The 16,167-nt window shown below is 53.0% G+C and overlaps 1 protein-coding gene across 1 annotated transcript in view; it reads left to right on the forward strand.

Moving 5' to 3' along the window:
* RHCG (Rh family C glycoprotein) overlaps positions 1 to 15,722 on the forward strand; it is a 29,240-nt gene extending 13,518 nt beyond the window's left edge. Inside the window, exons 3-11 of the mRNA XM_012463862.2 lie at positions 2,042 to 2,192; positions 6,187 to 6,334; positions 7,024 to 7,190; positions 9,148 to 9,285; positions 9,468 to 9,604; positions 9,917 to 10,041; positions 10,294 to 10,367; positions 13,618 to 13,771; positions 14,610 to 15,722. Of these exons, the coding sequence (XP_012319285.1) occupies positions 2,042 to 2,192; positions 6,187 to 6,334; positions 7,024 to 7,190; positions 9,148 to 9,285; positions 9,468 to 9,604; positions 9,917 to 10,041; positions 10,294 to 10,367; positions 13,618 to 13,746 (1,069 nt within the window). The 3' untranslated portion in view covers positions 13,747 to 13,771; positions 14,610 to 15,722. The remainder of the gene's footprint in view (positions 1 to 2,041; positions 2,193 to 6,186; positions 6,335 to 7,023; positions 7,191 to 9,147; positions 9,286 to 9,467; positions 9,605 to 9,916; positions 10,042 to 10,293; positions 10,368 to 13,617; positions 13,772 to 14,609) is intronic.
* The last annotated feature ends 445 nt before the right edge of the window (positions 15,723 to 16,167 follow it).

Below are 16,167 nucleotides of genomic sequence, written 5' to 3' on the forward strand. Positions count from 1 at the left end.
CTCCAGCCTGGGCGACAGAGGGAGACTCTGTCTCAAAAAAGAAAAGAAAAAAAAAAAAGAAAGAAAAAGAAAAATTGAGTTTGGACAAATTGGCTCTCAGGGGGACTGATTTTTCAGCACCTGACTTGGAGCCGATTTCTGGTGCCCAGGGCTGGGATGAGCATGTTGTCCCCAGACCTGACCTTGAGGATCCAGAGATGTGGCCCCTCCCCTGGCTTCTGTCCTGTCCCTGCTGAAGAGTCATCCAAGTCCCACCTGTCACTGTAGAAAGTGCCCCTCTGCAGGCCCTGCCCAAGCCTTGAGGTCAGGAGTTCGAGACCATCCTGGCCAGCATGGTGAAATCCCATCTCTACACGGCCCTCCTGAGATGTGGCATCTGGATCTCCATCTCCCAGGTGCTGACAGACCAAGGGGTGGGCTTTTCTGTTCTCTCTCTCCTTTTCTTTTTTTTTCTTTTTTTGAGGCTGAGTCTCACTCTGTCGCCCAGGCTGGAGTTCAGTGGCGCAATCTCAGCTCACTGCAACCTCCACCTCCCAGGTTCAAGCCATTCTCGTGCCTCAGCCTTCCGAGTAGCTAGGATTACAGGTGCTCACCACCACACCTGGCTAAGTTTTGTATTTTTATTAGAGATGGGGTTTCACCATGCAGGCCAGGGTGGTCTTGAATTCCTGATCTCAAGTGATCCGCCCACCTTGGGATTACAGGTGTGAGGCACCAGGCCCGGCCAATCTCTCTCCTTTTTAATAGTCACTTCTATCAAGATGAATCTTCTGAGTACAGTGATGGGATCTTGAGCAAATAACTCAGCCTCTCTGAGTCTCCATGTCCCATCTAAATGATGTGGCTCATGACAGTGCCTGTCCTGTATGGCTCAGGGATGGCACAGGAGGGCATACGCAGTTCTTAGTAGAGACCCCGGAGCCTAGCACTTAGGAACTGCCACTGCTCATTTAGCCAGGCCCTGTATCAGGCCCTGGGGACGCAGCAGTGAATGAGGCAGTAGTGGGGTGGACGGGAGTGAACACTCTCTGTCTTGGGAAGGACCCCACCCCCATTCCACTAACTGGCCCTACAATTAGCTTTGTTTTCACTCCTCACCTCATTCTCTCTCTCATACACACAGCCCTGAGCATGGAAGGGTAAGGGAGTCCACTCTAAATGTGACAGCCTTGAGGAATTAGCCCCTTTTATCACCACACCCATCCCACTAACAACTCTCCTGGCCTGAGGCCACACTGAGGGTCTTGCCTTGGAATCCAGAGGACAGCTTTGCTGCTGGCAGGGAACAACGAGGACCAGCTTGGGCAAAAAGGGCACATGGATGGAACCAGGGTCTACACAATGTCCACCCAGCTGTCGCCTCTTCATCAGCCTTCTGCCGAGCGGGCAGGTATTCAGGGCTCAGGCTTGAGCAGGACCTATGTACCTGCCCCTTTGCCTCCATTCTCCCTGCTGGCCTTCCTGCCCCCTCCTTCCATCCAGGACCATCCCAGCTCCCTCCTTCCTGCAGGAAGGCCCTTCTGTCTCTTCCCTGGACATAGATCCTCTCTCAAGGAGAAAGTAAAGGGAAGGTCCCAATAGCTCAAACTCAAGCAAGGCCCTGGTCACCAACAAAGAGGTTTGTGCAGAATGAGAGAGAAGGATCTGGAGGCAGAAACTGCATCTGGTTGGAGGAATCAGGAAGGCTTCCTGAAAGAGGAGGCAGTGAGAGGAGGTTCTAGAAGAGCAGATAGAAGCTACAGGGCAGGGCAGGACCCCAAATATGGGGCATGTTCAACAGTAACAGCCAGACCACACAGGTGCCTGAGCTGCCTGCAAGCAGTGGGGTTGCATGGGGTGGGAACCTAGAGTGTGCTGCCCGACTGGGCCTGTCTCATGTGTGGCTTAATTCTTGGAGTAGCCCTAAACATGAGGTGCCCATTAGTGTAGACAATGAAACTGAGGCTCAGAAAGGTTAAGCCACAAGCCCAAATCCATATATGACCAAAGTCCAGGACTTCCAGTGCCTCCCCAGCTTCCCCACTGGCCTGTCTCCCCACAGCCTCATCAATGCTGACTTCTGTGTGGCCTCTGTCTGCGTGGCCTTCGGTGCAGTTTTGGGTAAAGTCAGCCCTATTCAGCTGCTCATCATGACTTTCTTCCAAGTGACCCTCTTTGCTGTGAATGAGTTCATTCTGCTTAACCTGCTACAGGTGAGAGGGGCTCAGAATGGGGATGGGGTGGAGGGGATGCTTTGGGGGATGGTGGGGTACGGAGGGAGAGGGCTGGGGAGACGTGCCAGCCTGGTGAGTCACTCAGCCTCCTGAACGTCACTCAGTTTTCTCATCTCTAAAGTGGGAGTCATGATATCTACCAGGCAGGTACCATAGTCCACCTGGCAGATCAACCCAGCACTGGGCACAGGGGGGCTTCTTTGAATGTGGTTTTTTCCCCTCGTTTCTTTCCCGCACATCAGGTGGAAGGAGTAGGCTATCCCTGCACCTTCTCTTGCACACGTACCACATTTCCAGACTGCTCTGCCAAGAAAAGGGATCCAGTGTATTGAGGGGGCAAATCTATAGGGCCGGATCCCAGGTGGATGGTCAAGACGGCCGTGGTGTGTGCTACACAACCCAGAGCTGCCATTCACATAGACCATGACAGGAGTGCTGTTCCCGGGGGGAGGTCAATTCCGCGGCTCAGATGAGGGGCACCTGAGACCTCTGACTGTGTCTCAGAAGCCTCCTTGGTGCCTTTGGACAGTAGGGCTTCTCACATAGAAACGGCATCCTTTTCTTAGCTGCTGCCTCCTCTACATTTGGACTCTGTCTGGAACTCCCCCTACTTGGAAGGCGTTGATTTAGGTCACCCTAAATTCAGTCATTCATTTCGTCATTTTTTCAGCTACCACATTAGTCCAAGCTACCATATCTCTTCCTCCTGACTCATCTCCCTGGCTGGATTCTTGCCTTCCTTGTCCCTAAGGCAAGTCGCCTCCAGCAGCCACAGTGGCCTGTAAATAATGCATAGAAGACCATTCACCCGGTGAACATATCAGCGGTTTTAACATTTCATTCAGGAGAAAACACCAACTTGTTATAAGGCCCTTCCTGTTCTGGCAGCAACTTTCCTCTCCACTTGCTGTCTGCTCTCTCCCCATCTTCCTGTGCTTCATCATAGCTGCTGTCTGCTCTTCAGGTACAGAGCTCACGCCCACCTCAGGGCCTGTGCACTGGCTGTTCCCTTTGCCTGCGAGGGTCATCTCTCAGTCCTTTGCATTACTGAATCTCAGTGTGCACATTCTCTCATTTTTTGTTGTTGTTGTTGAGATGGAGTCTCACTCTGTTGCCCAGGCTGGAGTGCAGTGGCACGATCTCAACTCACTGCAACCTCTGCCTCTCAGGTTCAAGTGATTCTCATGCTTCAGCCTCTACAGTAGCTGGGATTACAGGTGCAAGCCACCATGCCTGGCTAATTTTTGTGTTTTTAGTAGAGACGGGGTGTCACCATGTTGGCCAGGCTGGTCTTGAATTCCTGACCACAAGTGATCCGCCTGCCTCAGCCTCCCAAAGTGCTGGGATTACAGGCGTGAGCTGCCACGCTCGGCCTTGCGTATCCTGTCTTAAGAGAAGCCCTGCAGGCTTTCTCTAGACAGTGTCCCCATCTATCTCATCCCTCCCATTGCTTTCACACTACCTTGGTGGATTTCACACTACTTGGTGTATTTTCTCTGCTGCATTTATTTCATCTGCGAAGGAAAGGAAGCCTTATCCGCCCAGACCATCTATCTCTCTCCCCAGCACCTAGCCCAGTGTCTACATAGGAATCTGACTGCATGTCAGGGAATGCTTCAGGCTCTAGGAGGTAGAGGTGAGTGGGGCTGGCACTTAGACCCCTAGAGCTCACGGTCAGGTGAGGGAACCAGGAAGTACATCGACAGTGAGCCCGTGCTGTGATAAGAAGCACGTCGAGGGGCAAGGGCTCAGTGGCCCAGAGGAGAGAGTCCAACGCAGCCTGGCAGGTCAGGGAGGCTTCCTGGAGGAGGAGAAGTCAAAGCCAGAAGTCACGTAGGAGCTCAGCAGGCGAAGGAGCAAGTGAGGGCATTCGGAGCAGAAAGAACCTTGAGTACACAGGGCTGGAGACAGACGCACAGCGAGGGCTCCACGGTGGCTGTGGCTGGAAAGGGGCTGTGCCGAGAGGGAGGTCGTGGGTGATGGGTGAGGGGGAGCACAGTCACCCAGCCCTCAAGAAACAGTGTTAAAGAGCCTTGCCTGTATCACGAGGGCAGTGGGGAGGTCAGCAGGGAGTGATGTGGTCAGACACATGTAAAGGAAACACCGCTTTCCCTAGGGTGACAAGAACGTTTGGGAGGCAGAAGTCCCGGCTAAGAGGTTGTCCTGGTCGCTGTGGTGACAGATCATGGGACTAAGACCGGGTTAGCACAGTGGGAACAAGTGGAGGAGCCAGGAGTCACCAGGAGGAGAATGATGGCCTTTGAGACTGTGTGGGGCGGGACAAGGGAGAGGGAGGACAGAGACTTGTTCAGGGGTAGGCTGCGGGGCCAGTCGCTGAGATCTGAAACAGGCTGATAAGGTGATATCTTGGGGATGAGTTAAGAGGCAGGAAAGGGCCGGGCGTGCTGGCTCAGGCCTGTAATCCCTGCACTTTGGGAGGCCGAGGTGGGCGGATCACCTGAGGTTGGGAGTTCAAGACCAACCTGACCAACATGGAGAAACCCCATCTCTACTGAAAATACAAAATTAGCTGGGCGTGGTGGCGGGCACGTGTAATGTCAGGTACTCAGGAGGCTGAGGCAGGAGAATCACTTGAACCCAGGAGGCAGAGGTTGCAATGAGCCAAGATCACACCATTGCACTCCAGCCTCGGCTACAAGAGGGAAACTTCGTCCAAAAAAAAAAAAAAGGCAGAGAAAGCTCCTATGCCCTCAAAACCCCTCCCCAATCTACTACAGAAATTACTTTAACACATGACAGTCTTTCAGCCACTCTTCGATTCAAGTTGAAACACAATAATGGTTCACATGTAAGGTGCACTGGCCCTTTGCTGGGCCCCAATCTGCACACTTTCCATGGGTTAACTCTTAATCCTTAGCTCTGACATAGGCACAATTATTACCCCCATTTTATTTCATTAATATTATTATTATTATTGAGACGGAGTCTTGCTCTGTCGCCCAGGCTGGAGTGCAGTGGTGCAATCTCAGCTTACTGCAACCTCTGCCTCCCGGGTTCAAGCAATTCTCATGCCTCAGCTTCCCAAGTACCTGGGATTACAGGCACATGCCACCATGCTTAGCTAATTTTTGTATTTTTAGTAGAGACCCTGTTGGCCAGGCTGGTCTCGAACTCCTGACCTCAGGTGATTCACCTGCTTCAGTCTCCCAAAGTGCTGGGATTACAGGCATGAGCCACCACCGCGCCTGGCTTACCCCCATTTTACAGATGAGAAAGCTGAGGCTCAGAGAGGTTAAGTGGCGCACCTCAGGTCACACAGCTAGTAGAGGCATCTGCTAGGCTGGGAGTCAAGAATTTCAGCCCTGTCAACAACCTTGGATGACATACTTACCTCTCTGGCTGGGTTTCCCCCATCTAAAGTGAAGCAGTGAGTCTACGATTCTATTCATCTGAGATTGGTTGTGAATGGGGAGGAGGAGGTTGGTAAAGAGAAGGGGAGGTGAGTGTGAGGAGGACCAACATTAGTCAGGCACCTGTTGAGCACCAGGCCCTCGCCAGGGACAAGTCCACTGCACAAATGCTGACAACAGCCCTGCTATGTCACTGGGATCGCCCCTGTGGGGTCAACAGAGAGCCTGAGGCCTGAAGAAGTCAAATGAGAGGCACAGAGGCAGAAACCAGTGGGTGAGCAAGCAGGCAGAGGCTTTCCCTGGGCTCTGCCTCTGCCCCTCCTCCTCCAGCTGTGTAAGCAAATCCCTCTCCAGGCCTGGGTTTCCCCATCTGGGAAGAGCAACATCTGCTGGGTGAGGACATCCCGGAATTTTGCTGGTGGGGATCCCTACCTTCTCCCCACATTACCAGTTGATTGGTCCGTGAGGGCCCCAGGCTCCATCCTGCACCAAGGAGTCCGAGAAGGCTGGAGCTCTGGGCGTGTGTGTGTGGCAGGGTGGGGACTGCTATGAGGAGGGAGGGAGAGAAGGTGCCAGGGTCTGACAGGCCCCTTGAACCCCAGGTGAAGGATGCAGGGGGCTCCATGACCATCCACACATTCGGCGCCTACTTTGGGCTCACAGTGACCCGGATCCTCTACCGACGCAACCTAGAGCAGAGCAAGGAGAGAGAGAGTTCTGTGTACCAGTCGGACCTCTTTGCCATGATTGGTGAGAACTGCCATGATGACTGAGGGCCACCATGATAGGTGAAGGCGGCCATGATGGGTGAAGGCGGCCATGATGGGTGAAGGTGGCCATGATGGGTGAAGACGGCCATGATCAGACCTGATCCCCACATGATATGGTGGTGGGTGGCTGCCAGTTCTCTTTGGGGGAAGGGCAGACAGAGGTTGCCTGTAGATACTTCTAGAATCCCATATGACTGTCCCTCTTCCCCAAGGAACTGAAGGAAGTTGGTCACTCATCCTGTATTTCCCCTAGAATGTCCCAGTGCAGACACAGTGGTAACCAGGAACTGCTCACTCCGTCCCTGGGCTAGGGCAGGATGTGCATTTCCACTTCCTGTGTCCATTCATTCCAGAGAACACATTGACCACACCTGTTCTGGTCTCTCAAAACCCAGCCCTGCCCTCCAGGAGCTCCTCACAGTGTAGTGAAAGAGACAGCAGTGCCACCCGGAGGATCTCCCTACAGCGGAGAAAAGATTCTCCCTCTTGGTGCTGTGGGAACAGGGTGGGGGCATTTAACCCAGAAACAGGTGTCAGGGTAGACTTCCTGGTGCAGATAGCTGGGTGTGGGGGTCATCTCTAGAGCTAAAAGATAGGACGCCTGCCTGAGCCGTGGGCCTATCTAATGCCTCTCCCCTGGGGCCTGTCGGCCCTGTCTGGTCTGACCAGGCACCCTCTTCCTGTGGATGTACTGGCCCAGCTTCAACTCAGCCATATCCTACCACGGCGACAGCCAGCACCGAGCTGCCATCAATACCTACTGCTCCTTGGCAGCCTGCGTGCTTACCTCAGTGGCAACATCCAGTGCCCTGCACAAGAAGGGCAAGCTGGACATGGTGAGCATGAGGGCATCAGGGGTGTGGCTGAGTGCCTGGGCCTGGAGGGTGCCATCACCATGGCCTGCCCACAGCTCTGAGGGGATCATCACACTCATCTTGCAGATGAGTCTGGGAGATAAATGATTCATTTTGAGCACATGGCCAGTTTTCAGCAGCACCCAGAGCGAGATTCTTGAAGGTCTGGCTATTTCGATGGCTCTTACTCCTCATCATCCTGCCCATAACCCAGGTGCTGATTTTATCCTTGGCTGAGCAGTGCATCTGGCCTGCCCAGCAGAGTTGCTGGGGGTGCGTCCCCTCTGCCAGGCTCTGAACCTCCAGACACCGGCCCTCAGCCTGCTGTTTTATTTTTTAGAGATGGGGTCTCACTCTGTCACCCAGGCTGGAGTGCAGCGACACAATTATAGCTCACTGTAGCCCCAAATCCTAGACTCAAGCGATTCTCCTGCCTCAACTCCTGAATAGCTAGGTATAGGCATGCACCACCACACCTGATCAATTTTTAAAAATATTTTGTAGAGAAAAGATCCACTGTGGTTGCCCAGGCTGGTCTCAAATGTCTGGCCTCGAGTGATCCTCCCGCCTCAGCCTCCTAAGGTACCTGGATCACAGGCTTGAGCCACTGTGCCCAGCCAGGCTTCCTACAGTCACCCCACCTGCCCCATCCCATGCACTCAGAGAGACAACCCCTGTAATGCTTTGTCCACTGAACTGGGCAAGTTTTGGGGAGTGTCATGTTGCAGAATGTCCCTCATATTACATGGCAGCTATTTTTGTCATTCGTAGGAGGGGCCAAATTCCATAGAAGTTGGCAAATTTTTCCTTGAAAAATAAGGACACTCTTTATCTTGTAATTTTTCTTTTTTTAGATGGAGTCTTGCTCTGTCACCCAGGCTGGAGTACAGTGGCACGATCTCAGTTCACTGCAACCGCCGTCTCCTGGGTTTAAGCAATTCTCCTGTCTCAGCTTCCCGACTAGCTGGGACTGCAGGCACAGGCCACCACGTCCAGCTAATTTTTGTATTTTTAGTAGAGGTAGGGTTTCACCATCTTGGTCAGGCTAGTCTCCAACTCCTGACCTCAGGTGATCCACCCACCTCGGAAGTTGGGATTATAGGCATGAGCCATGGTGCCCGATGTAGGTTATAATCTGACACAAGCATCTTGACGTGGGCATATGTGTGCTAAGATACTGTCAGGAGTATCCATTATTTGGGGACACTGTCACCAAGCAGAGAGGTGGGGACTTGGGTACCTGGGGAAGAGAATCAGGCACACTGACTGGCACACCTGTGTATATCCACACCCACCTGCAGGGAGGGACATGGAATAGGGACAAGGACAGGGACTCTGGGGCCACAAGGCCTGGGTCAAGACACCATTCTGCCTCTTGCTAGCTCTGTGGTCTTGGACAAGCCACTTAACCCCCCTCACCTCAGTTTCCTCATCTGCAAATGTTGCAAGGTAACTGTCCGCACCTTGCAGGCTTGTTGTAGCGATGGAAAGAGCTAAGCTCCACAGCCAGCAGCACGGTACCGGGGACAGGTTAGCACTCAGACAGCAGCAGCCAGTGCGTGCCAATGTCTTACCCCATAGGCACCTGACGTGGACTTGCAGGCTTGGCAAGAACATTCAGACATGCTAGTCTGGCACACAGGTATACACGGCTGCTGTCAGGGCTCACTGGCAGGTGCACCAGCACATGGAAAATGCCCAGACCTGCTGGGGGGGATGGGTGGCATGTGCAGAGGGACGGACATGGGGCAGCAGTAGCAAGCCCGGGCGGGGGTTGGAGTCCTCTGCATGCTCCTGGCTTGCTGAGATGAACTCCGAGCCATCCCTGGCTCCCAGGCTTAGGCTGCACCCCTCCCCCGCCAACCAGTGAGTGAGCCCCTCCAGGCCTGGTGCTCCAGGAAAGGACTTAGTTCCTGCCCATTCTGCCTGCCCTGTCCAGGTGCACATCCAGAATGCCACACTCGCGGGAGGAGTGGCCGTGGGTACCGCTGCTGAGATGATGCTTATGCCTTACGGTGCCCTAATTGTCGGCTTCCTCTGTGGCATCTTCTCCACCCTGGGTTTCGTATACCTGACCGTAAGTGCCCAAGCAAGGGTCTGGGGGCTGGAGAATGCTGAGGTCTTTGTGTTCCTGGCAGTGAGCTGAGGGTTCCTAGGGAGGGGGCTGAGGGCTAGAGAACCCTGAGTCTCTATTTGAGGGTCCCCCCAACACCCTTGCTGCAGCCCCCGGCCTGAGCAGCACCCGCTTCTCCTCTCCAGCCATTCCTGGAGTCCCGGCTGCAGATCCAGGACACATGTGGCATTAACAACCTGCACGGCATTCCCGGCATCATAGGCGGCATTGTGGGTGCCGTGACGGCGGCCTCTGCCAGCCTGGAAGTCTACGGAGAGGAAGGGTAAATGTGGCAGAGGTGTAGTGGGGTGTAGCATCCCCTCTCCTTCTCCATCCCTTCCTCCTGCTGTTCCTCTGGGACCTGACTGTCTCTCTCTCCCTTTCCTTCCCGGCTCTGGACCAATGGTTTCATGGGCCTCTCTCCCCAGCCTCTGTCACTTCCCAGAAGTCTTAGAGACCAACCAATATGTCTGGTGTCCCCATGTTGTGAATCGGAAGGCTGAGGCCTGTGGTACCCACTCATATTTTTGGGGTAGAGCAAGTGGTTACTTGGCTTCCCCTTGGGGCCCTGACCTGCCCCCTGTCTCCACCCCAGGCTTGTCCATTCCTTTGACTTTCAAGGTTCGAAGGCAAGCTGGACCCCAAGAACACAGGGAAAGTTCCAGATTTATGGTCTCTTGGTGACCCTGGGCATGGCCCTGATGGGCGGCATCATTGTGGGTGAGCAGGAGTGGCTGGGTCAGAGAAGGGGGGCTGCTGTGGGGCTCCCTGGGTGGGGAACCAAATGGTGGGCAGTACCGGTCAGCCCGGAGCCCCCAGGAATTCCTGAGCTCTGCACTTCTGGCTACGGGACTGGGGAGATTTGGACCTCAGTCCAAGGGCCCCAGGAGTATTCTCCCAGCTGAGAGAAATGGTCGAGGTGGGCAGAGAGAAAGCATTTCCTGACATCTTGTGATCTCCAACTTTCTGTAGGGCTCATTTTGAGATTACCATTCTGGGGACAACCTTCAGATGAGAACTGCTTTGAGGATGCGGTCTACTGGGAGGTGAGCTCTATGGATTTGTCCCCCTGAAGGAGGCCAGAGGCATTCCCTTCCCACCTCTGCCTGCATCCGCTGGGCTGGGGCCTGGGGAGCCAGACACCAGGGGTGGGGGTCAGAGCCTGCATCACCCTACCTCATGGGGAAGGCTACAACTCAAGGAGTTGAAGACTCTTCCCTCCTCTTCCCTCTAGATCCCAGGGCTTGGAGTGGGTGGTGTGTACCTCTCTTTCTGCAACCCTGGGGTGGGGAGGTGACAGAAGCAAGCTCAGGGCTGAAGCTGGAGTTTACTCTTGTCCCTAAAGACTCAGTCAGCTTTATTCTAGCGCAGTGGTCCCCATGGTATGGTGGCCAGCATCATCAGCATTGAAAACTGGTTAGAAAAGCCGATTTTCACTGGGTGCAGTAACTCACGACTAATCCCCACACTGGGAGGCCGAAGCAGGAGGACTGCTGGAGCCCAAGGGTTTGAGACTAGCCTGGGCAACATAGGGAGACCCTCTCTCTACAAAAAAAAGTAGAAAAATTAGCCAGATGTAATGGCATGCGTCTGTAGTCCCATTACTCTGGAGGCTGAGGCAGGAGGATCACTTGAGTCCAGGAGGTGGAGGCTAAAGTGAGCTACAATGGTGCCACTGCACTCCGGCCTGGGCAATAGAGCAAGACCCTATAAGAAAGAAAGAAAGAATAGTCTGGGCACGGTGGCTCATGCTTGTAATCCCAACACTTTGAGAAGCCGAGGTGGGTGGATCACGAGGTCAGGAGTTCGAGACCAGTCTGACCAACATGGTGAAACCCCATCTCTACTAAAAATACAAAAATCAGCCAGGTGTGGTGGCGCGTGCCTGTAATCCCAGCTACTCAAGAGGCTGAGGCAGGAGAATCTCTTGAACTGGGAAGGTGAAGGTTGCAGAGTCGAGATCACGCCACTGCACTCCAGTCTTTACAACAGAGTTAGACTCTGTCTCAAAAAAAAAAAAAAAAAAAAAGAGAGAGAGAAGACAGCCAGCCTGGGTTGGAAATCACAGTGCAGTGCTCAGCTTCCATCTCCATAAGAATCACCTGGAGACCTTCCCAGACACCACCCCAGAGGTTCTGATTCAGTAGGGCCTGGGACTGCAAGTGACAAGCTCCCAGGGGATTCTGATACAGAAACTGAATTCTGGACTGGGTGTGGAGGCTCATGCCTATAATCCCAGCACTTTGAAAGGCCAAAGCAGGCAAATCCCTTGAGATCAGGAGTTCGAGACCAGCCTGGCCAACACGGTGAAACCCCGTCTCTACTAAAAATACAAAAATTAGCCAGGCTCAGAGTCTTGTGCCTGTAATCGCAGCTACCCAGGAGGCTGAAGCAGGAGAAATGCTTGAACCCCAGGGGGTGGAGGCTGCAGTAAGCCAGTATCTCGATACTGTACTCTAAGCCTGGGCAACAGATCCAGACTCTGTTTCAAAAAAAAAAAAAAGAAAAAAAAAATGGAGCTTTGCAACACTCCACCACTTCCAGCAGCTTAAGAAACACTGTTGTAGATTTCAAAGTGGTGGGATGTCTCAGAACTCAGTTTCCTTAAGAACATGCTGCAGTCTGGGCTTTCGGTGACTTCAGGCCGGCCTCCCCTCATGAATCATGATTGGAGGTGCCTACCTGCCACTGGATGAGGGAGGATGGCAGGACTTCCCTCATGCCTCCTGCACTGTCCCCTCGTGACAAGCATGAGGACTGGCCTGTGTCTATAGCTCCTGGGACAAGGGACCACCCATAATGCCTTTCACTTGGCTCAGTCTTTTTAAAACTATACCGGAAGTTTTCAGGGTAAATTTAATATCTACCATAAGCTAATTTCATGCACATAATGTCTGTTAAATTCTTGAAAAATTTTTAAATTAAAAATGACTAGATGCTCATTAAAGAAAATCCGGAAATAGAGAAAAACAGAAATCTCATCACCCTATATCAAGCAATATTAATATTTTCTGGTATATTTTCTTCCTTTTCTTTGCATAGATTTTTCTTATGCAGTTGAGATTGTATTATTCACCCAATCTGGTATCCTTCTCTTTCTCCTTACCTATCATAAGGATTGTTCTGTGTTATTACATTCCCGGTAAACTTTTTCTCACAGCATAATTATTTCTAGTCTATATCTAATGGTTAGAACTTAAACTATTTTAGACACCACAATTAGAAACCACACAGATTTTACACTAATGAATTACATCAGAAATGTTATCAGTTCCCCCAAATAGAAGTTCCCTCTTGGTTCTGTTTTGATCTTTATAATTTATTCCAAGTTCACACTTCTCAGCTCTGTATACCTTGAGCAGGACAGCCGTCCCCCAGTAACCTCTCAGGATTGGTTGCAGGATCCCTCACTGGGATGCTCAAGCCCCTGATAGAAATTGGCATAGTATTTGCATATAAGCCTACATGTCTCCTCCCATGTTTTACATAATCTCTAGATTACTTATAATACCTAACACAATGTAAATGTCGTTTTATTTGTATTTTTTGTTGTATTGTCATTTTTTGTTGCTTTTTCTGAATATTTTCAACCTGCGGTAGGTGTAACCCACTGATACAAAACCCACGGGTGTGGTGGGCTGGCTGCACCTGGTTGGTAATAATGAAATTCCGTGCCAATGGAAGGAACAGCATCAGGCAGTCCCTGAGCCCCTGGGGGGTTTACCTTGGAAGTGAGGTGGCTTCTCAGAGGATGGGGATTGGATCAATGTTCCCCAGGAGGCAAGCCAGGGCTGATCTACCCCACTCACACTCCACCTCTCTACCCACTTCTGGCCTTCCCTGCACCTTCCCAACCCCCGTTTCGGACCTGCCTGCAGTTGACAGAGCTTGCCATACTGCCTCTTACCTGACATCTGGCTCTTACTCCTACTCATCTTTTAAAAGTGGGTTCAGTACACCTTCTCAGCACCCCCAGGCTGGGTTATAAGCCTCTCGTGTGCAATTACAACTCTTACTGTCTCTGGGTATTTCACGGGAATGCCTCACCATTGCTCTCGTGGGGCAAGGACCCCATCTCATCCTTGCCACGCCCCAGCACCAAGGACAATGCCTAGTATGGGGTAGGGGCAGACACTGGTGTTGAAGGACCACCTTGCTCTCTGTGGCATGTGATCTGCACAGCAATCACAAGGTGGCGCTTGCCACACACCATTTGCAGCTCCAGGATATTCTAGTTGCCAGGGACACCCTGCCTGGCTGGGATAGGGCCCTCGGAGTCACATCCTCTCTCTGCAGATTCCTGAAGGGAACAGCACTGTCTACATCCCTGAGGACCCCACCTTCAAGCCCTCAGCATCCTCAGTGCCCTCGGTATCCATGACATCCCCACTACCCATGGCTTCCTCGGTACCCTTGGTACCCTAGGCGCCCAGGGCCCCCTGAGGAGCAGGTGAGCATGGGCTTGGTCTGGGGGGATGACAGGGAGGTTCTCCGAGTGGGGGCCCAGCTCTCAGAATCAGATGCTGCAGGTAAAGACGCAAAAAGCAAACATCGAGAAATGAGGGCTCCCACCCCTCCTGCCTGGGTGCAGTGGGCACACTGAGTTGGCAGGGGAACTTCTGAGTCAGACAACGCACATTCGGGACAGATGCAGAACATCCGAAGGCGTGAGGGCCTGGGAGGCATAGGGAAACAGACCTAGGGCACACTTGGCTGTGTGACTGTGCCTGCTGGCTGTGACTTTGAAGATCTCCTCACCTTAGAGGCTGAGCCTCGATTTCCTCATCTATAAAAGTTCTGGCTGTATTCAGGTGCGCAGCTCAGATGAGACCCACCCTCCCCTCCTTCCTTCCATCAGCTCGCACTTTGCCTCCTCTGTGGAAGGCACCAGGCCCAAACTCATGGCTTCCACATCTCACCTTCCCAAGATCTCTGCATGGCAAGTAGAATGACTGCCCTCTTCCTAATAGATGAGGAAACTGAGGCTCAGGGAAGTTCAGGTTCCTCAAGATCACACGACCAGCAAGTGGAGAAGCTGGGGTCCTTGCTGGTCATTGTTACTGTTATTGTTATTTAACTTCCTTGGATTCCGGAGCTTGGAAATAGCTGGGTCTGGGGCAAGAGGCTGAGTGATGCGGCAAGAGAGGATGTTAGGGTGCCAGGAAAGAGGAAGGTGGGGCTCTGCCCCATTGCCTTGAATTTCCACCCCATCCAGAAAAGAAAATCGTGCCCAAGAGGCTGCAGCAGGGCCTAGCAGTGACCCACTGATCTTGGCTGTCTTCCTGCAGGCCTTGCACCTGCAGATTGTCCCGGGGCTCCAGAGGAGCTGGTGCTGACCTACCACCTGGGGACAAAGAGCAAGCAAGCAGCATCCCCACCACTGGCTTGGCCCCATGAGCCTCCATCCCACCCCTCCTCTTCATCCCAGGGAGTCTGCCTGAGAATGGAGAAGCTACAAAGTGGGTGTCCAAGCCAGGTTCTGACTGCAAAAGTTCTGCTTCTGCCCTGGGTCTTGACCATGTTGGAGAAACACAGGCTCAGAGTGGGGCTGGGTCCTGGGGGTGAACCTGAGCTCTTCCAGGAAACAACTTAGTGCCAGTCACCACCTATGAGGCTCTTCTACCCCCAACCTGTACTGCAGCCAGCATCTCCTGTGCTCCCTGGGTCCCCCAGACTGCTCTGTGTTATGTAGGTGGTAGCCTCCAGGAATAAACATTCTTGATGTCCTTTGTAAAGTGGGTGTGAATGCTCCAGTGGGGACAGTTTGAGAGAGAAAAGGACCCCAGAGACCTGCTTCTGCCCCAGCCCTTACCTTCATCCAAGCGTACCACCTACACTGCAAGAAAATCCGTCCCAGGCTGAAGAGGCGAAACTTGGGTGCTGGAGCCTCCTTCAGCCTGGGGCACAGAGCAGGGCTCAGCTCTGGGCTGGGATCTTGCTTCAGGGCCCCTCCATTACCTACTCCAGAAACTCAGCCCTTAAGAAAGCTGGCACCCCTGTGGGGCCCTCCATGTGGTCCTGCTCTGGGCAGCAACTGCCATGCAGAAAAAGGCAGGGTTGAAAAGGGAGTTGCCTCTGATATCCAGTCAGTGTGAATCAGCCTTAGGTTTCCTGCCTCCAGACACTGTTCTCCTGCCTCATTCCTCCCCGCCCCCCACCCCTGAGAGACATGATCCCTGAAATCTTTATGGGAGACAGAGGGACTCTGGGGCTCCCTTAGGCTCAACTCCTCCTCCCCATCCCTTCCATTCTTCCTCTCTGCCAAGCCAAGCTTCTTCTCCCTGGACAGCGAGGGAAGACTTGAGGAGGGTGGATCTCCCAGGCTTATCACTACCCTGGGCAGAGTAATACATACTTCCTGCCCTCAGGGGCTCACAGTCTAGCTGGGGGATAGACCTGATGCACAGAATCCACTCTGAACTCTGACAGGTGTGGCTGGACAGGCAGTCTGTGCCCAGTTGGCTTCCCAAATCAGGGTCACCTGAGCAGGGTTCTGGAGGGTGAATAGGAGTTTACCAGAAGGATGGCAAAGGAACAGCATGGACACAAACCCATGGGCAGGTCTGCTACTGGCTAGAAGAGAGGTGACGCAAAAATGTGCCAGCTGGAGAATAAGGCATGGAATCCGGATCTTTCATGGAGCAAAGGCTCCTGGGAAGAAGAGGTGAGAGAAGAGAAGAGGGAGGAGGTCTCTCAGCCTCCAACTCCGCCCTCCCCACCCCCTTGCAATTCACACACACACACACACACACACACACACACACACACACACACACACGGCTGCATGCCTCTCTCCAGTGCAGGGGGGAGGGGAAGGAGGGAGCTGAAATGCAATCTATTCATGTT

This window comes from Aotus nancymaae, unplaced genomic scaffold (genome assembly GCF_030222135.1).
Source record: "Aotus nancymaae isolate 86718 unplaced genomic scaffold, 86718_ANA_hifiasm-v0.15.2.pri h1tg000014l, whole genome shotgun sequence".
Classification (NCBI taxonomy): Eukaryota; Metazoa; Chordata; class Mammalia; order Primates; family Aotidae; genus Aotus; species Aotus nancymaae.